A 22,817-nucleotide genomic window follows, 5' to 3' on the forward strand; every position below is an offset into this window, starting at 1 on the left:
AGAAAGAAGAAGCAAAAAAAAATTACATAAAACATAACAGAAGAGGTACTAGTGTATACAACAATTAAAAAAAAGTAATAAACACGTACTGAGGGCTAGCAAATAATGTTCAAATAAAATCGACATACAATGAAGTAATAAAACACTTATCGATGGATAGGAACTAATGATCAAAGCCGTCGACATACAGTAAAAAATACATTTGAAAAACATCAAACTTATAAGAGGCGACACGCAAAAAGTAATAAGCACCAATCGACTAATAGGAAATAATGATCAAAGCAGGTGACATGCAATGAAAATACATTAAAAAATATCAAAATTATAAGAGGAAACATACAAAGCAGTAATAAACACCTACCCGTCGGAAAGGTAATAAAATACAGTTAATACAATAAAACATATTGAATTATGCTAAAAACGAGACATGAGACAGACAATTAGCGACAAATAGCAAAGAACATCAAAAAACGTTTACAGATACCTGAGTACATATCCGATAGATGTAATCTTTGGAAAAACGAGACAAAAAGAAGGAACTTCTGTGAAATATGTTAAAATACAATAAAACTATATAAACTACAGTTAAAAAATAATTACCTACAAAGAAATAAACGAAAATATATATATATATATATATATATATATATATATATATATATATATATATATATATATATATATATAACGAACAAACATATCTTAAAACAGAAGAGGTGCTAATATGTAAAACAAGAAGGGTTATAACCTCACGGCAAAATACCGTCTAACAAAAAAAAAGCAAAGGGCAAGCCGCCTAAACACAATAACAATAAAATAAATTATTAAAAATAATTATTTCTAGCAGCCGTAAAAAGAAATAATGCATAAAGTCAACGAAATACCGTGAAAAATATATGAAAAACATTAAAAAACATACACACAAAATGTAAAAAAATGGAAAAAGCAATCTAGCATTTAACATGTAATTGCAGCAATAAAAAACGTCAAAAAGGACAAGAGGTGTTGACATAAACAAAAATTACTTGTCACCGTCCCACGGCAAAAGAAATTAGTGCATAAGTCGTCGAAATACAGTGAAAACACAGAAATATCTACCAAAATACTGCTAAGGGTAAAGGTAAAAACAGTGCCAAAATAGTAGAGTAGAGCTAGACGTAATCTTTGGAAAAATGAGACAACCGAACGAAAATCTGTGAAATATGCTCAAATACAATAAACTTATGTAAACTGCTGTCGCAAATAAAGAACTGCAAAGAAATAAACAAATATACAGGGGTAATATGCTAAAAAAATAATAAAAACTACATGTAAATTATTTTCAAAAATAAACACCTGCAAGGAAAGAAGCAAAATCTGAAGTGAAAAAAAAAATGCTAAAATATAATAAAAATATTTAAAATACAGCCACAAATAAATACCTGCAAAAGAAATAAGGAAATATATAACGAAAAACAGAATACAGCATGCGTTTTATGTAAAAATAAGCAACTATATATGATAATCATTACTTGTCTGAGTAAACACTATTTGCGAAAACACTCACACTACGGCTGCAGAAGCTTGGATATTGTCTATGTACAGAACACATCGACCCCAGTGTTCTCAGAAAATAACACAGAAACAGTAGACATACTAACAGTGGATGTATGTTGCAGATGCTACAGACTCTGTCACTGTAGTGTCACACGCCGTTTGTACCGTTAAATATCACAGAATACTAGCGGTGTGTAACAATATAGTTTCTGAAGGACACGACGTTTAATTTTGATGACTGAACACTTACATACTGATTTGAAAACTGTACAACCAATTGCTTCCACCCCATGCATTGGTAACAAAAAACCGATAGCTTGAAAAAACACATAAACATGTTTACTATTTTGGCGAATTTTCTAGGCTGGAATTATGAACAAATAATGGATCACACAATATTCGTTCAATCTAAATCAAAAATAGTCTCAATGTAAGCAAAAATAAGAGTGTATAAAATAATAATTCGTCCCACAATAACGTATGGAAGCGAGACATGGACTCTGAACCAGCGGGAAACGACAAAATTACTGGTACTGGAAAGAAAGATACTGCGAACTATCTATGGGCCTTGCAGAGAAGAGACAACAGGAGAATAGAGAAGAAGACACAATGATGAACTTTAGACAGTTTATGGAGATGAAAATATAGTACGCTACATTAAAGCAAACCGAATAAGATGGGCGGGCTATCGAGTGACGAAAGACTCCTGAACGCCACATTCAGGGAAAGGCCCGATGGCAGAAGGTCAGTTGGTCGCCCAAAAAAGAGATGGAGTAGCCAGTGATCTACGCAAAATGGGAATACAGCAATGGGAAATAGCTACTCAGGACCGACAACAATGGAGGGAAATAGTAAACGCAGCCAAGACTCACATAGAGTTGTAGAGCCAAATGATGATGATGATTATGACAATATTCTTTCAGGAATTGCGATTTTCGATCTAACCACGAGACTGTAAGAAAACGATAACTAGTAATGTACTACACAAAAACAATTAAATTTATCATCTGTAGTTTTAAATGAAATTAGGAAATAACAATTACCTAAATATGCCAAATAGCCAATAAGGCCTGTCGTTCGATAGATCCAGTAATATGTTATTTTTATTGGCAAAAAAAAATCAACCGAATCGACTGCTTTGACAAAACACAAAAATATGTGTAATAGAACCACTGAAAGACCAAAAGACCTATATTATCGATCAACAAAACCAATAGTGATCGAAAGGGTCTGTGACAAGCAAACGAAAGGACAATGCCAAAATGGCACTAAGCTTGAAACGTCCAAACGGTTCAACACCCAACAATGTGCAAGGTATCGGTGGAACGGGGAGGTGGTAACGAATATGTTAAGATAAAAATAAAACGCAAAGATATTGAAAAAACGGTACTAAGCTTGTAAACTCCAAATGGCTCAACGTACAACAAGCTGCTACTAAATGACATCGACAAATAGAATACCATTTTACGTTAGGAGCATATACTAGAAGAGCAAAGTCACTCTCATTTAAGATTAAATGATACCATTCTCTTGGTGACTCTTCATAATCATTTACCATCTAAATAGATGGTAAACGTATTAGGTTAGATGGTCTCTGCGTACCTCTGTCTACGTGTTACACATGGTTCTGTGTGCATCTGCATGTCTCTGCGTACCTCTGTCTACGTATCACAGATGGCTCTGTGTGTCTCTGCGTCGAATAGCACATCATTCATGTCATTTCACGTGACATTTCGCGTGAAATGTCACTTCCTGCGTCGAATGTCACGTGAAATGACATGAATATCACGTCTTCACGTAAAAATGTGACGTTTATACACGTGACATTTGACGTTTACATGAATCACGTGCCATTCGACGCAGGACGTGACATTTCACGCGAAATGTCACGTGAAATGACATGAATGATGTGCTATTCGACGCAGAGACACACAGAGCCATCTGTGATACGTAGACAGAGGTATGCAGAGACATGCAGAGGCACACAGAACCATGTGTAACACGTAGACAGAGGTACGCAGAGACCATCTAACCTAATACGTTTACCATCTATTTAGATGGTAAATGATTACGAAGAGTCACCAAGAGAATGGTATCATTTAATCTTAAATGAGAGTGACTTTGCTTTACCATCTATGTAGATGGTAAATGATTACGAAGAGTCACCAAGAGAATGGTATCATTTAATCTTAAATGAGAGTGACTTTGCTCTTCTAGTATATGCTCCTAACGTAAAATGGTATTCTATTTGTCGATGTCATTTAGTAGCAGATTGTTGTACGTTGAGCCATTTGGAGTTTACAAGCTTAGTACCGTTTTTTCAATATCTTTGCGTTTTATTTTTATCTTAAAATATTCGTTACCACCTCCCCGTTCCACCGATACCTTGCACATTGTTGGCTGTTGAACCGTTTGGACGTTTCAAGCTTAGTGCCGTTTTGGCATTGTCCTTTCGTTTGCTTGTCACAGACCCTTTCGATCACTATTGGCTTTGTTGATCGATAATATAGGTCTTTTGGTCTTTCAGTGGTTCTATTACACATATTTTTGGGTTTTGTCAAAGCAGTCGATTCGGTTGATTTTTTTTTGCCAATAAAAATAACCTATTACTGGATCTATCGAACGACAGGCCTTATTGGCTATTTGGCATATTTAGGTAATTGTTATTTCCTAATTTCATTTAAAACTACAGATGATAAATTTAATTGCTTTTGTGTAGTACATTACTAGTTATCGTTTTCTTACAGTCTCGTGGTTAAATCGAAAACCGCAATTCCTGAAAGAATATTGTCATAATCATCATCATCATTTGGCTCTACAACTCTATGTGAGTCTTGGCTGCGTTTACTATTTCCCTCCATTGTTGTCGGTCCTGAGTAGCTATTTCTCATTGCTGTATTCCCATTTTGCGTAGATCACTGGCTACTCCATCTCTTTTTTGGGCGACCAACTGACCTTCTGCCATCGAGCCTTTCCCTGAATGTGGCGTTCAGGAGTCTTTCGTCACTCGATAGCCCGCCCGCCCATCTTATTCGGTTTGCTTTAATGTAGCGTACTATATTTTCATCTCCATAAACTGTCTAAAGTTCATCATTGTGTCTTCTTCTCTATTCTCCTGTTGTCTCTTCTCTGCAAGGCCCATAGATAGTCCGCAGTATCTTTCTTTCCAGTACCAGTAATTTTGTCGTTTCCCGCTGGTTCAGAGTCCATGTCTCGCTTCCATACGTTATTGTGGGACGAATTATTATTTTATACACTCTTATTTTTGCTTGTATTGAGACTATTTTTGATTTAGATTGAACGAATATTGTGTGATCCATTATTTGTTCATAATCCCAGCCTAGAAAACTCGCCAAAATAGTAAACATGTTTATGTGTTTTTTCAAGTTATCGGTTTTTTGTTATCAATGCATGGGGTGGAAGCAATTGGTTGTACAGTTTTCAAATCAGTATGTAAGTGTTCAGTCATCAAAATTAAACGTCGTATCCTTCAGAAACTATATTGTTACACACCGCTAGTATTCTGTGATATTTAACGGTACAAACGGCGTGTGACACTACAGCGACAGAGTCTGTAGCATCTGCAACATACATCCACTGTTAGTGTGTCTACTGTTTCTGTGTTATTTTCTGAGAACACTGGGGTCGATGTGTTCTGTACATAGACAATATCCAAGCTTCTGCAGCCGTAGTGTGAGTGTTTTCGCAAATAGTGTTTACTCAGACAAGTAATGATTATCATATATAGTTGCTTATTTTTACATAAAACGCATGCTGTATTCTGGTTTTCGTTATATATTTGCTTATTTCTTTTGCAGGTATTTATTTGTGACTGTATTTTAAATATTTTTATTATATTTCAGCATTTTTTTTTTCACTTTAGATTTTGCTTCTTTCCTTGCAGGTGTTTATTTTTGAAAATAATTTACATGTAGTTTTTATTATTTTTTTAGCATATCACCCCTGTATATTTGTTTATTTCTTTGCAGTTCTTTATTTGCGACAGCAGTTTACATAAGTTTATTGTATTTGAGCATATTTCACAGATTTTCGTTCGGTTGTCTCATTTTTCCAAAGATTACGTCTAGCTCTACTCTACTATTTTGGCACTGTTTTTACCTTTACCCTTAGCAGTATTTTGGTAGATATTTCTGTGTTTTCACTGTATTTCGACGACTTATGCACTAATTTCTTTTGCCGTGGGACGGTGACAAGTAATTTTTGTTTATGTCAACACCTCTTGTCCTTTTTGACGTTTTTTATTGCTGCAATTACATGTTAAATGCTAGATTGCTTTTTCCATTTTCTTACATTTTGTGTGTATGTTTTTTGATGTTTTTCATATATTTTTCACGGTATTTCGTTGACTTTATGCAATATTTCTTTTTACGGCTGCTAGAAATAATTATTTTTAATAATTTATTTTATTGTTATTGTGTTTAGGCGGCTTGCCCTTTGCTTTTTTTTTGTTAGACGGTATTTTGCCGTGAGGTTGTAACCCTTCTTGTTTTACATATTAGTACCTCTTCTGTTTTAAGATATGTTTGTTCGTTATATATATATTTTTTCGTTTATTTCTTTGTAGGTAATTATTTTTTAACTGTAGTTTATATAGTTTTATTGTATTTTAACATATTTCACAGAAGTTCCTTCTTTTTGTCTCGTTTTTCCAAAGATTACATCTATCGGATATGTACTCAGGTATTTGTAAACGTTTTTTGATGTTCTTTGCTATTTGTCGCTAATTGTCTGTCTCATGTCTCGTTTTTAGCATAATTCAATATGTTTTATTGTATTAACTGTATTTTATTACCTTTCCGACGGGTACGTGTTTATTACTGTTTTGTATGTTTCCTCTTATAATTTTGATATTTTTTAATGTATTTTCATTGCATGTCACCTGCTTTGATCATTATTTCCTATTAGTTGATTGGTGCTTATTACTTTTTGCGTGTAGCCTCTTATAAATTTGATGTTTTTCAAATGTATTTTTTACTGTATGTCGACTGATTTGATCATTAGTTCCTATCCATCGATAAGTGTTTTATTACTTCATTGTATGCCGATTTTATTTGAACATTATTTGCTAGCCCTCAGTGCGTGTTTATTACTTTTTTTTAATTGTTGTACACACTAGTACCTCTTCTGTTATGTTTTATGTTATTTTTTTTGCTTCTTCTTTCTTTGTAGGGTGTTTTTTTTTACTGTAGTTTACATAGTTTATTATATTTTACCATTGTTCACGCTATACTTTGTTCATTTTTCTTTGCAGGTATTTATTTTGACAGTGTTTAACATAGTTTTGTTGTATTTGAGCATATTTCACAAATTTTTATTTGGTTGTCTCTCGTTTTTTTTTTCCAAAGATTACGCCTGTCTGGGTATGTACTCGCTACGTTTTTACAATTCTTTGTTGTTAATTTACAGGTTCATGTCTTGTTTGCATAATTGAGTATGTATTTTAACCGTATTTTCTTTGATGTGTACTGCTTGTGAATATTATTTTCTTGGCTGTATGTGTTTATTACTTTTTCCGTGTTGCCTTTCATGATTTTTGATGTTTTTTAAAGTATTTTTATTACGTGTTGTCGCTCATGATTTTCGATGTTTTTTAATGTGTGCATGTAGATTGCTTTGATTATTATTTTCTATATCCGATTAGTAGCAACAAAGATCCGATATAGTGCCGTTTTGACAATGTCTTTGTCTTTTGTTTTTTGTGTTTACGTATTAAATATCGCTCCTCTTTCAGTTAACGTGTTACACGTAGTAATCTGACTAATAACAACAGAGATTTGCTGTAGTGTAGTTTTGGCAATGTTTATGCATTTGTGTTTTGTTTTAGCATGTTCGTGACCACCCCCTTTCTATCGATATTTGCATTTCTACCCCTTGCACGCTATTGTACGTTGAGCCGTTTAGACTTACAAGCTTAGTGTCCTTTTGACAATGTATTTACGTTTGATTTTTACCTTAACATATTCATTACCACCTCCCCTTTCCATCGATACCTTCCACGTTGTCGTACGTTGAGTTGTTAAGACGTTTCAAGCTTATTGCCGTTTTGGCATTGTTTTTGCGTTTGCTTTTTATCTTAACATATTTAATAACACCTACCCTTTCCATCGATACCTTGCACATTGTCGTACGTTGAGCTGTTTAGACGTTTCAAGCTTAGTACCGTTGTCTTTGCGTTTGCTTTTTATCTTAACATATTCGTTACAACCTCCCTTATCCATCAATACCTTGCACGTTGAACCGTTTGAACGTTTCAAGCTTAATGCAGTTTTGGCATTGTCTTTGCCTTTTTTTTATTTTAACACATTCATTACCACCTACCATTTCCATCGATATCTTGCACGTTGTCTTACGTTGAGTTGTTTAGACGTTTTAAGCTTAGTGTCCTTTTAGCAATGTCTTTTCGTTTGATTTTTATCTTAACAAAATCATTACCACCTCCCCTTTTCATCGATACCTTGCACGTTCTCGTACGTTGAGTTGTTTGGACGTTACAAACTTAGTGTCCTTTGGCAATGTCTTTACGTTTGATTTGTATCTTAACATATTCGTTCTCACCGCCACTTTCCATCGATACCTTGCACGTTGTCGTACGTTAAGTTGTTTAGACGTTTCAAGCTTAGTGTCTTTTTGGCAATGTCTTTGCGCTTTATTTTTATCTTAACATATTCGTTACAATCTCCCTTATCCATCAATACCTTGCACGTTGAGCCGTTTGGAGGTTTCAAGCTTAATGCAGTTTTGGCATTTTCTTTTCGTTTTTTTTTATCTTAACATAATCATTACCACCTACCCTTTTCATCGATATCTTGCACGTTGTCTTACGTTGAGTTGTTTAGACGTTTTAAGCTTAGTGTCATTTTAGCAATGTCTTTTCGTTAGATTTTTATCTTAACATAATTATTACCACCTCCCCTTTCCATCGATACCTTGCACGTTGTCGTACGTTGAGTTGTTTGGGCGTTACAAACTTAGTGTCCTTTGGCAATGTCTTTACGTTTGATTTTTATCTTAACATATTCGTTCTCACCGCCACTTTCCATCGATACCTTGCTCGTTGTCGTACGTTGAGTTTTTTAGACGTTTCAAGCTTAGTGCCGTGGATTTTTGTATAAATAACTGTATTAACAATTTTTGGAGAAAAGTTATTGCAGCAGGATCATTTAATTGGAATATTTTTGAAGTGCCTTGTCCAAACGAAAATATCTTACAACAATTAAAAACTCTAATATCTAAACTTGTATCTGTATATAATTAAAAGTGTAAAAGATATGTTTTTAAGAAATATTATGTTAGAATTGTAAAGAATAAAAAGTTTTTTAGCGAAACTGCAATACATTTACGACTTAAAATGTTAAATAATAAGTAGCGAAAAATACACCTTTAAAGAATAGTTAGAAAGATCGTTTAGTCATCGGAAAAACCATATACATATAGCCAATCATATTTAAGGTTAGGATCAAGTACTGTTGGACGAGACCATTTAACTTGCAAACATATTTTACGAGTACAGTCTATGTAACTATTTCTTACCAGAGATCCGAAGCACAAGACAAACCTACAAAACATAATATTGCCCAAACTGCCTTCTGTATCTAATTTCAATTCTTTGATTAATACTAATTTTATCCATATAATATATGCTTTATAAAAATACGGTTAATATTATACAAAAACTTCTTCAGTCAGAAGATGTGTGTGTTTGGATTTTTGTATAAATAACTGTATTAACAATTTTTTGGAAATTAGTATAAATCAAGGTGCTGGTCTGTTTACATGCCTTATTGTTGCTCTCTGTGTCTGTGTATGCAGAGAATAGCACTCTGGAGTATGCTAGTTCTTTTCTTAAACGTTTCGGATACCTCTTCAGAAGTCTCTTACATTTATTCCTCTGGTTAGGATACACAATGCCTTATGAGACAATAAGTAAAACTATAAAACCTTGCGGTTGTATAGATATATTCGAAATGAACGATTGGATCGATACTAGGACTAGGTACATATTATGTGAAACATGTAAAGAACAATTGACAAACCTGCGAAATGAAGATCAAAGGAGATTGGAAGCAGAACGAATACTTAGAGAAGAACGACTTTTACACATAAAAACGCAAATTGAGGCATTAACAGACGACGTTCAAATTAAATTACATCACATAATTAAAAATACTGATCGACGAAATACCCTTATCCGATATTTGAATAGAGGTTACCTGAGTAAAACGCTACTTAAACTACTAGGTTTTGTGAAAAAGGGACGATTTTGGCTGGCATATCCTAATCGCTTACTAAAGATGGAGGAAGATTATAAAGAAGTGCTTTTGGTACTAATGTAATGTAAATAAACAATACTTGTACATGTCTATGTCTTTTTTTAATATAAAAGTTTCAGTGTTGTATATAACTTGTATCTATATGTATCTCAATAATAAAAGATATTTTAATGAAAGATATGTTTATTCCTCCTACTCAATACTAAATTAATTATCGATTATCTCCCCAAAGAGTTGAGGTCTACGCAGGTTTCACATGTTTTTCAGAAGTCCGAGGGACACTTAGTAACTATAAGCAATAATCAGTATTACGCTGTATCTTTTCTCAATTTAAAAATTCAAAAACGTTTTATGTTTCCTTCTATACCTGCGAGAACCAACACAAATGCCTTGTTTCAAACAAACAGCGGTCAGACGTATTTATTATACAATGATAATTCTTATACTGAATTTAACGAAGCTGGAGATGTCTTAAACCGTGGACCAATAAATTATCTCTTCCCAGGACTACCAGATAAAATAACATCAGCATTCCGCTACCCGGATGGGTTTAATTACTTTTTCCAGAACAATACCTATTATAAGTATAGCGAATACACACGTAGAGTTGTAGCTGCAGGAACGTTTAGCTGGGAACTTTTTGGAATACCCTTCCCTGAAGACGGTCTATTAAAACAATTAAAAACTTTGTTAAACAAAATTGTAACTATATACGAATAAAGATTAATGTGTTCCTTCTTAATGGTTGTTTTATTTAAATTCCATTACTCTATGTATGTCAAGCGACGTCTTGCATTGACACATAACTGTCACGTTCTACGTCGGATGTCACGTCCTATGTCGAATGTCACGTCCTGCGTCGAAAGTCACGTCCTGCGTCTAATGTCACGTCATTTCGCGTGACATTTCATGTTCTACGTCGGATGTCACGTTCTACGTCGAATGTCACGTGACATTTCACGTCCTGCGTCGAATGTCACGTTCTGCGTCGAATGTCACATCATTTCACGCGACATTTCACGTTCTGCGTCGAATGTCACGTTCTTCGTCGGATGTCACGTTTTCTTAGGCACTGTACGGAAAAGAAGAAGAAGAATGTTCCTACTGAACGTTGACATGGCTTCTGTGTCACCAACGCTTTTATTTGACACCTCATACGTCAAAATCAGGCCAATAGCAACGAAGATACGTTTTAGCGCCCATTTGGCAATGCTGCCATCTTTGTTTTTTGTGTCAAAGTATTCCCCGTCTCCTCCCCGTTTCAACGAGCCCTCGTACGTCACGATCGGACCAATAATGCCCTTTTGGCATGATCCGATGCGCACGGCACATACTGCGTTCAACCCCATTTTTCATCCCCTTTCCAACGAGCCCTCGTACGTCATCCTACGTTAAGCCGTTTGGAGCTTACGACCGGGGGTTGCGATTTTAGGGGTTGCGATTTAGGGGATGAGCTCAGATATATATATATATATATAGTCTATCTACTATCCCGATTTAAATCCAGATTGTTCTCTAGGCTGATAGAAGTCTAATTTACCGTCCAGTATTTTTTTGATAATTTTTGTGAAAAGTTTATATATGTGTGAAAGCAAACTGATAGGACGGTAATTTTTTAAATCTGTGCTCGCAATCCTTGCTTGTCTAATAAAGCAATGACTGAATTATTCCATTGAGAATGAGTTTTTCCTTGGTAGATGTATTCGGTAAAAAGCTTGGCCAAAGCCTGGATAATTTTATTTCATCTGAGGTGCTGTCATACATTTTGCGATAAAAGGATTCGACAACCTCAAGGATTTTGGTTATATCAGTAGTAATGTTTCCATCTTTGTTTTTTGTTTTGTATATATTTTTGTTTCCTATGTTGTTTTTTCGGATTGACGTAGATATCTTTATTTAATTTCTTCATTGTTGTGTAGTTGGAGCCGTACTTTTTTCCGTCAGCTGTCTTCTTTTACCTATTAGCTCCTTGGTATTTTGGCTTAGTTTTTCTTTATGGGTCAAAACGCTCGAGCAGCACTCCCTTTTCGTTTCTTTTAAAGCCTTCATTATGCCATCATTTGCTTGATCTATATCTTCAATTTCGTCTTGCAAGTCTTGTATATGTTTGGTAAGTGTGGCGATAGCTTAGCTAAAATGGTTTGAAAATAAACCATAAATATATAAAAAGCAGTATGGGACAATCCAAATAAATTATAAGAGAAAACAAAGATTAAAATCATACCTAAAAAACTCAAGTACTGGTGCAAAGTAAAAGACAAGCCAGGAAATATAGCGAACAAACAGAACTGCATAAATAAAAATAAATTAAACAATCTCACCCAACAGTTAAAAAGAAAAATATATATAATTAAACATATATTATTACCAAATCAATACCCAAATGGACTGACATAACCAAATCGCTAACTGCTTGTTGTGAAAATGTACAAAAAGAATAAATAGAACAACGTACCAGATTCTGCCGATTAGAAAAAAAGATGGAATATGGGCATGTGACAGAAAACAAAAAGCAAATCTGTTCGCTTAGAGAACGTAAACTCCAAAATCAACAAATGGAAAATATTGATTAAGTCGAAAACGATGATGATGATAGTACTGACTACGTTTCTGACTAATTATCTCCGAATTATTTTAGAAGATATTTCTAATAGGAATACAGCCTACATTCGACTGTATTCTTATAGAATTATTCTTTAAATCAATTAAAATTAATTTTAATTCGAGGTATAAGGAATTAAATTATGACTGAACTTTTATTGAAATCCGACGATCTACTATGCTTGAGTCTTAAGTCAAAGAGTCCAAACCCGAATACTAAACCCGGAAAATATTCAACGCTTTGTGGTACCTATATCTGCAACAAAGACCTAAATCGGGAACTCCGTTTATTAACAATTAAAGAAGAAATGAAAAATATTACCATGGGCCACTAAAAGCGACCATACCACAGAAATAGGGAATTTTAGGAGCTGTTAGATAATCAAGAACTAACTTCGCTGTTTCTAACATCCTTTTTGATTGTAGAACTTGATCAAGGTATGAAAAATTGGATATATAGGCCATATCCTGAAAGGAAAAAATACGCAATCCCTTAACTAATTATCCAAGGGAAGATTAAGGAAAAGAGAGAAGTAGGTCGCAAAAAATACCATGGCTACGAAATATAAAGAACTTCTTCTTTTCATGGCGCCGTCTCCTTTCGAATATTGGCGATCCAAATGGCAATTGTAGTTTTGGAAACTGCTGCGCGAAAGATTTCTGCGGATGAGCGGTAGCGGATAAAGAACTAGACAGGTATAAATAACACTGGCGAGTTTTTGCATGCCACAAGAGCCTTAAATGGCCTTAAAATAAGTCGCCAACACACTATAGGCGCATAGCAGTATAAGAAGCTAAGGTGAACCATTGGTAATACCAGGAACAGCAAAGTAGTAGATTAGATTAAATATAAAATGTTGGTTAATCATAGGATTCGGTGTATTTTTCCTTTAATAAATAAACAAAAATTGTCATGTCGTAAGTACGACTGACATCAGATTTACAAACGAGATGTTGAAATTGTGACTAAGAAATCATAAATAAGGTGGAGAATGGACATCCGCATATGGGATAGTTAATAAACAAGTAACACAAATAAGATTAAACTGGATCTAAGTAGCTCACGACGGAAGAGAGTTGATACTTTTAGATGCTAGACGCATCAGAAGGAATTATGATAATTATAAATATTTAAAAGTCTTATATAAGAAAGCGGTTAAGGAAAGAAGGAATAAAATGTCAGGCTAACTAATAAAATAGAAAATAAAGATGCCTAAGAAATTTAAGAGTTCCTCTTAAAAGAACTGACTTATAATGTACCACACATTAATAGCATACAATTCCTTTGATTATATGACTGCAATTCAATAATGTTCAATAAAGCCAGTTTAAAACATGGGAGCTCCAAACGCTATTTTGGGAGAGAGATAAGATGAAGAACGGTTGAGTAAAAGGAAAAATCATTAAGTTTACAGACAATGTTAGTTCCAAAAAAAAACACATTTCACTAGACGAACAGCAGAGATGGTTAGACACATTTGATGAATAGCAGGTAACATAATTATTTAATTCCGTGCATGGAAAGTTCCATCTAAATATACAGAAAGGAGGGCAATGTATGAAGTAGATGTAAAAAGCTTTAGTAAAAAATATGTAACAAACATTTCAGAAAAATGTAAATTCTTTAAAACACTTTTTATCCCAATCCTGCAAGAGTCCTTTAAGCATTTTAATATTTTATGTGCTAAAATTTTTAAAATGAGTTTAAATTAAACTGGTGGGATGATATTTAGTTGATTTAAAATAAAAGTCTCTATAACACATTGTACCGTTGTGGAATTTTGTCACAACATGTGGCTTTATCACTTGTTACGATATTTACAAAAAAAAATTGGTCTAATTGTGTAAAAGAAATTACCATGAGTGCGGGAATGCCAAGAACTCGATGGACTTATGAAACACAATAGTGTCATACTAGTATTGGTGAGTCCTTGGGGAATAAATGGCGACAAAAGAGTGGATGAATCCTTGACCGGAAGTCAAGGCACATTTGCGTATAATGGAGCTGTTTCATGGATACTTAAACTGCAGACTTTATAGCAGAAAACCTGAAACAGTCAGTCATATCTTGCGTAACTACGAGGCACTAGATCGCAGACGTAAAATACTTTTTGGAGATTACCAAAGTTTCACTACCAAACCGAAATGATTCCAAAAGAATGTGATACCAATCCACTGGACCCGCATGTAAGATGAGCTAATACGGCCAAGAAAGACCAGTTTATAACAGACGGTTTTCCAGAAAATGACTGGTTCCTGATTTTAAATGACATTTGAAATTATACCGATCTTAAAGGGTAAAAGCGGTTCTCTAATGGCCAAACTATGATGCTAATTTTTATATAGGTTCTAAGTTCAAGACTAGTCAATAGTTTGTCAAAGATATATAATTTATAGTTTAAGTTAATAAAGATATGAAATTAGAATTTAATAATAATTTTGTAAGTAAACTAAATGTACTTACTACGTTGGGATAGTATTAAGTGGTTTCTTGGTTTTGCTTATAATTTACAATGAGATTACTAACAGAAAAATTTTAATATCGTAACTTAATCTGTTTATTTTGTTGACCAATCACATGCTATCATTATTTTTTCTTACAGGTTTTATGAAATTAAAGTTGGTTTCATATAATTAAAATAACTTCAATAAAGTCGTCCCACACACTATAAATACTCACAATATCATATTATCCCTACGATTACATGTATAATGCAAAATAAATTTTAATTTTAAATAGGGATTATAAAAAATAAAACTATTAAATTTCTTTAATTTTTAACCATAAATTTTTAATTTTGCAATTAAAAACGTAATTTTAATTACATTTGATTGTGGCTTAATCCCATATGCACATAATATTTAAATTAGAAATGCCACAAGAAAGCTATTTCAGGACCTTGCCAAATATAATATAGATACTTTTAATTAAAATTGTTCATTCTATTAAATACAGTTATCAATATTAGATTTATACTAATTGTAAGTAAATGTTTAATAAAAGTTTTATATCAAATTGAAACTGAACATTTTATCTATATTTATTGACATGGAACATTTTAGAAAATTCTGCCAATACTATTAGCAAAAGACCCAGCTGGAGCTTCTACCAAAACTATTATTCATTATGCCCAAGAAATAAGAAACAATGGTAACTTTCAAAAATACGATTACGGCGAGGTGGGTAATATGATTGAGTATGGTACCAAATCTCCTCCATTGTATAACATAACCAGTATCAGAACTCCCATATATCTCATGTACGCTATGAATGACTGGTTATCAAATCCAGAGGTAAGTCTATAGTCATAATAAATTCTAGTATGATAGGCTATTGATTATGTTCTTTCAAAAGGAACTACAACGTTCAAGGGGTTTTGTTGTTTCATATGGTCAATGGACCCCAAATAACCGTGGAGTGAGAAAACCATTAAAATGGGTGCGTTTTTAGGAATGGGATGAATCTCTATGCACTAGGGTGTATTTGGTTGAATTATATGCATTTTTTGTACATATACATCTACAAAAAAGTTGTACAAAATTAAAGTTCCTATCGAAATATCACCTTTTAAAGGTAAAAATAATTTTTTTTGACAAAAATGTAATCAAAAAACCGAAGCTGAAAAAAACAAGAGTACACGCGATATTTCTTTTTTGCCCTATAACTTATTATAAAGCAATGTCTATATCTAGATCCCCGTTGATAAAAATAAAGGGCCAAAAAAGAAAAATCGCGTGTGTTTCTGTTTTTGTTTGCTTTGTTTTTTTTTAATATATTTTGTCAAAAAGTATATTTTTGACTTAAAAAAATGACATTTTGATAGAAAATATAATTTTGAACAACTTTTCTGCAGAGTTATATAAAGGAAAACTGTATAGAATTCTCCCAAATTCACCTCCTTCTCAAAAACGCACTCCTTTAAATTCTAGTTTTTCATATGTTGAGGTCCATCGACCATATGAAACAATAAAACTCTTTTAACGTTGTAGTTCTTTTTAGCCTTTTTTTGTTTAAACATAATTAATAGCCTATAAATCAGACTATTAAATGTGTGTTATCGTTTTATACGCTGATAACTCTTATGTATCGAAAAATATAGAGACCTATCTTGTGCTTCTTTACTTATTTTATCGAGAGCGATGTCAATATCATCAAACAGTTTATTGACTAAAAAAATATTTCAGTTAGTGGCCCCAAAGTAGAAGATAGATGTGGTAAGTGCGCTAAAACAAATTTTTTACTACAGCAATTTTAAAGTTTGTACGTCTAGTTTCTGAAGGCCGTTATTGTTATAACTAAGAAGGGGCTCTTAGAAATAATATGGGTTTTTTCGAACAATATGGAATGACCGGTTTCTTGGCAGTGTTCTGCAACTGCAGAATGGGAGAAAAGACCTGATCGAATGCATCTTTGATGCTCTTGAATCCGAGTTTTGACGGAACGACCAGTTTCGCCAATTTACATTTGTCCACATGAACAAGGAATAGAATAGACACCACAGGAAGATAGGGGCGGTAATGGGTCCTTAGGAGAGGGTAGATATTGTGAGATTTTCTTGGGTGGTCGAAAAGTAGTCCTGATACCTTCTTTGCGAAGAATTTTGCCAATCCTATCAGTGACACTTCGAAGTTACATCTAACCAACTTTTTATTTTTAAATGAAACAATATATCGCTGCTTACTTCCATAAAATCAAAGTTCTGTTGCATGTAAAACAAAGTAAGCCCACATATATTATTATGCCGGACAATATATTTCTACTACTGCTTACCATATTCAGTAAAAAGGTGATAAGTGTCATTAATACATTTTATGTGTATGATTTATTAAAATTTCTCTTTCATATCGACTAGTAAAAACCTTTAAGTACACTTACTTCATTCTACCTGAAAACGGGTTGAGTTAAAATTTAAAAATGATTACTAAGCTAAAACCATAAATGATCTTATAACACATACACATATAGAATAACTGAAGACAGCAGTTCAGTTCTTGATGATTCTCAGAACAATATATGATAGAATCCAAATGATAGAATCCATTTTTGATAGTGACTTTGAGATGTAAACCCCACATATCAGCCAAGTGAAGAGGGATCGCTTTCTCTAGGAAATCTATATGAATTACACACAGCTGTCCTTGATAGCCTAAATGATAAGAAAAAAGATACTGAAATAGGTGCACCCACGAACAATTTAGTGTCAACCGAAATAGCTAGTTGGATATTAAATCTACTTCTTGACAAAGTATGGAAAGACGTACGTCCACTAAAATGTTGGAGAAAAGCTAACTCCAACGATTGGGTAATAAATGTCGCAAAAAGGAGGTGTGTTGAGGATTTGCCTTATGAGATAAAAAAAAAAGAATAGACCATGAAAATTGCCAAAACCAGTTAATTGTTCAAAGTGCTTTTACAAATCTGCCAGTTATTTCAGTTAGATTACAGATAAAGACTATGTCGTGATTATTGAAAGTTAGAATATATAGGCCAGAAACATTTTCTTATTGCATGTATTAAAACGGAGCCACCAAGGGGAGTCGTTGCAGTTCGTCAAAGTTTAAAAAACCACGTGCATTTTCCAAAAAGTGTTACTTTTCTTTGAATGGTCAAGACATACAGGTATGTGAGAAATTCCTTTGTAAGACGCTTTGTATATCAGCGACGTTAATACAAGATGTAAGAAAAACTAATATTCTAGGCTGTTATACAGATACGGATAAAAGAGGCAAGCATACGCAGCCAAATAAAACAAGCAGTAGTTATTTGGACAAAAATTTAAGTATAAGAAAAATGTACCAATTTATATAAATGACTGTGAGCAAAAGAAACTGGAAGGTGTTGGCGAAATTACATATCGAAGAATTTTTCTAACGACTATAATTTAAGCTTTTTTGTTCCTAAAAAAGGTCAATGTTTAGTTTGTAATAAATGTGATAGGGCTAATCCATCTGACAAATCGGATTCAGGAGACAGTTACAGAGAACATCAGAAAAGAAAAGAAGTATGTAATCTTGAAAAACAAAATGATAAGGAAAGATCTAATGAACAACGGGATTTTGTTTCAATTACTTTCGATCTACAGGTCGTACTACAGATTCCAAGTGGATTGACTGGACAACTATAGTCTCGAAAATTATGTGTCTACAATTTGTGTGTATATGAAGCCGCATTACTGTTTTGCCTGGTCAGAAATTAACGGTAGACGAGGAAGTTCTGAAACAGGAAGCACTATACTCCACTACTTATCAAAATGTGTTCCAGAATATGTAAGTGAAATAAGTTTATTTTCTGATACCTGCAGAAAACAGAATCGTAATCAGCATATTGCAGCCTTACTATTATGGGCTGTTTAAAACATAGACCATTTAAATATTATTGAACACAAATTTTTAGCGTCTGGACATTCCTATATGGAAGTTAACTATGTGCATAGTAGTAACGAAACCGCTAAAAAACACAGATCTCTCTATGGGATGCCAGATTACTTGTCTGTTTTTCAAAATGCAAGAAGAACTAAAAATATCAAGGTTGATGATAAAAAAGTATGTATAGAACTATACAAATGTAAAGAATTTAAATACTACGACTTTTATGATTTAAAAAATTTGTCACACACTTTAATTAAAAACCGGACAAAAGACCACACCGGGAAAAAAATAATGTGGTTGAAGATAAAAAGAATCAGATTCGTGAAAGGAGAGACAAACAGAATCTATTGTAATTATGACATGTCAACAAGCTTCAATTATATCCTTACTGATACTTCACGGCAGTCAAAAAGAAAAAAGCGCGTTAAGTTATTAACTAATACAAGCAATTTTGAAGAACTTTAGCGACTTTATGATGCACATTTGCCAATTAGCATACCTGAGGAATATCACAGGTGGTATCGTAATTTGAAAACGGGAAATGATGTAACAGACATCTTGCCAGAGCCTGATTTCAGTGACGAATCGGACGAGGAAGGCTCATAATATTAATATTATTATTATATTCAGAATAAATTAATTTTTTTTATAAAACTGCCTATCATTCATATAAATAATAACTATAACTACAAACAGCTGTTAATAAAATTTTCAGGGAAAACCAGTTAAATGTCATAAATATCGACTAATACCTTAAAACATTGCTATTACCTAGTAAAAGCCTCATATCTCGATCACAAAACTGGAAAATATTATACTTGGTTTATTATATTTGTGTTAAGTATGTTATTTGAAGAGTAATTGATTTATTTAGATTTACAGGTAAAACCAGGTAAGTGATAGCATTTACAACTTAAATTTAGGATTTGTCAGATAAGTGTCTCAACTTTTTCAAACTAATGATAGAATATCATTTCAGATATATGCATCATTTACTAGAATACCTAATATCAAAAACAAGCTGACTGCTTAATTCACAATAAAAAACTAAACTTTAAAAACGTTTTTTCTCGATTTCGGTATTCCGACATTTACCTGGTTTTCGCAGTATACCGACGATATACAGTGCATAATACAGTGCATTTTGAATGTTTAATATACAATTAGTTAATTATAAGTATGTACTTTGTAACGAAATATTATTTTGCCTACCATAGGGTAAAATTATAAGGGGTAGAATATTGGGGACAGAAATTAATCGAAACGTATGCGAACGGCACTTAAGGTTTATTAGGAGAGCTGGGGTCGTGGATAAGTAAATGGCAAGGGGGTTAGATTGGGGCAACTACAACATAAATGAAATAAAGGGGTTACTTACATGTATCTCCTGGGACAAATGAACAAATAGAACAACAAGAAAGACTTCTAGCTACTTCAGAAAAAAAAGGACGCCGTTTCGAAGGATCCTAAACTTGCTGGATGAAGGAAAAAAAGGTTCTTCCTTTCTAAAAAAGTAAACACAGAAAAAGGTTAGGAGATTTTTCTAAACTAAAATAAACAAAATAGTTCAGAGAAATGAAACAAACATTTATTTTTGTCTCAAACAAGCAGTTACACAAACAGATAATCAAATTACATGGGTTTATACCAAAATAAAATATAAAAGAAACTTACATATATGTCCTATCTGTTTACAATTGGGAATACAAAAGAACAAATAAATTGACAGCATAAGCACACCCTTGATTTACAATATATAATACATATTACATTATTTAAATTATTATGAAAGCAATTATTGTTATTTGAAAAGAATATCTACTTTACTTTGAAAATTAAACACAAAATGTTACCTGTGTTTTCACATAAAATTTTTCACTGAAACTTCTGGGATTATTGCTGAAATTTCTGGGGTTGAACTCTCTGGACACGATAAAAAAAACTGCTTCAGGAACAAAACAGAAACAGCGAGGTTGAAGAAGCACTGAACACAAAACTTGGAACTTTTCTACTTAAAAAAAACTGGGACAGGTAGAATTGGACTGCAATTGCGCATTAAATTGCTTCTATTAACCGCTACTAAACTTTCCATAACGTAGGACGAAGAACAAAAGGACATTACAAATTTGATGAAAAATTTGGACCCAAGCTAAAATCGACTACCTTCAATAGCGATCATAGCGAGAATGACGAAATTATATTTAAAATTCGTTCACATAATTTGGAATAACAAAACACTTGACGGGAATTAAAACGCAAGATATCCTATTTCTATGACTCACAAAACTTTTAAGGCGACTTCGAATAAAACATTAAAAGAAAATACCGAGAAAGTACACATCTGTAAAATAATAAACAACTCTAAAATGGTTTATATTAATTTGAGCCGACCTAAGAAGGCATTGAAATATATTTCGGGTATTTTAACTTGTACGATAGGAACAGAGATACATGGAAAACAATCTTCGTTATGTTAATTCATATATGACGGGATTTAAATTTAATACTTATACATACAAGGGGATTCCAATATATATATTAAGGAATTTATATACCAAAGAATTTGTAAATGCTACAACTTATCACTTCTACATCCTACTTTAGTGTACATACGACATCCGGATGCTGATGATGTTAACTTTTTAAAAAGAAAAATAAATGGCAAAAAGTAAAACCAAATTGAAGTGGACCAGTATTTAATTATAAGAAATTTAAAAAATATATATTTATTTATCTTCGGAATAGACCTCTCTTAAAAGATGGGTATTTGAAGGCAAAGAATGATAAAAATTTTCGCAGCAAGTAATATTGAGGAATTCCGATGTATTTAAAAATATTGTAGAGAGGGTTGTTAACTTTGTAATGTAACAACAACGAATGAAAGTTTTCAACGGATAAAAGAATTATCAAAAAATTTGTCTTTGGGTAGGAGAGTTCCCAAACGTCTTGCATTAGAAAGGTACGCTTTATTTCACGTCGAAAGGCCATTTTCGTCATCTAAAAATACTTTTAACAACAGAATACAAAATTTTACTCTTGTGAGATGTTACTCATGATTGTAAGAGTTAATATTCTTTTAATTATTAAGTGATACTTAAACGATGCAATATTGTACACATTGAATTTTGCAGATGAGCAGATAGTGATGGCCCAAGACTACGAAGACATAGATAAACTGGGCAACATTTATTGTTATTTACTGACAAAACATCAAAAATAAAATAAAGATATACTTTTACATATACACACCATAATACACCTGCATGCAAAACATGTTGCATACCATAAAGACAGATTTAATATACTACTTCCATTAATAAAACATAACTAATTACATTTTAATCATATACTATTTTTGTTTTTTCTTTCTGTTCTCTATGGATCTGTTAAAACACACCATTAAAAGATGTCACAAACGAAGTTTTACTATTATTAACTAAATTTTAAAATGTATTTTGTTCATTATTTTATATGTTATATTTTATATGTGTGTTATTACTGTTGAGTGTCATAGCTTTATATAAATAATCTCAACGACTAGTAACTTGCACCGAAAGATTGTGATATATTGTAAATATTTACACATTCTTCTAAACACAGTGTCTTGAAAAAGGAATAAAACAATTCCGAAAGCTGGACCAAAAGTCAAAAGATTGTTTCTGTAACATCCCGGGCCAAATTTTCTGACTGCATTAACTGTGTTGTATATATATATATATATATATCAGGGGCGGCTCGTGATAGTACAAGATGGTGAGGCACACTACACACTACACTTAAGGAAAATTATTATTATTATGGTTAGCTTCTCTTTGCTCCAGTCATACCCGGCTAAGGAGGCATTGCTCGCGCCAGCAAACAATGACTTGGCGTGAGAAGGACTTCTGACGATACGCGCGCGGATCAACAAAAGTCATCCTCACCTCAAAGCTCTCCTAAGCCCTCCTCCACCCTCCCTTATGTGCACTGAAGGTGCAACCTAAGGGCTGACTGCTTTTTGAAAAAGTCGGCGATTGAGCT

General features: G+C 33.1%; 1 protein-coding gene and 1 long non-coding RNA gene across 2 annotated transcripts in view; one reads left to right on the plus strand and one right to left on the minus strand.

Moving 5' to 3' along the window:
- LOC140450176 (uncharacterized) overlaps positions 1 to 20,965 on the minus strand; it is a 60,673-nt gene extending 39,708 nt beyond the window's left edge. The window contains exons 1-2 of the long non-coding RNA XR_011951980.1: positions 20,651 to 20,965; positions 20,176 to 20,302 (exon numbers count right to left, since the gene is read on the minus strand). This is a non-coding gene — a long non-coding RNA (uncharacterized lncRNA). The remainder of the gene's footprint in view (positions 1 to 20,175; positions 20,303 to 20,650) is intronic.
- The window catches only part of LOC140450175 (lipase 3-like), a 156,806-nt gene that overhangs the window by 95,604 nt on the left and 38,385 nt on the right, over positions 1 to 22,817 (plus strand). The window contains exon 6 of the mRNA XM_072543629.1: positions 15,492 to 15,722. Coding sequence (XP_072399730.1) covers positions 15,492 to 15,722 — 231 coding nt within the window. The remainder of the gene's footprint in view (positions 1 to 15,491; positions 15,723 to 22,817) is intronic.

This window comes from Diabrotica undecimpunctata, chromosome 9 (genome assembly GCF_040954645.1).
Source record: "Diabrotica undecimpunctata isolate CICGRU chromosome 9, icDiaUnde3, whole genome shotgun sequence".
NCBI lineage: Eukaryota > Metazoa > Arthropoda > Insecta > Coleoptera > Chrysomelidae > Diabrotica > Diabrotica undecimpunctata.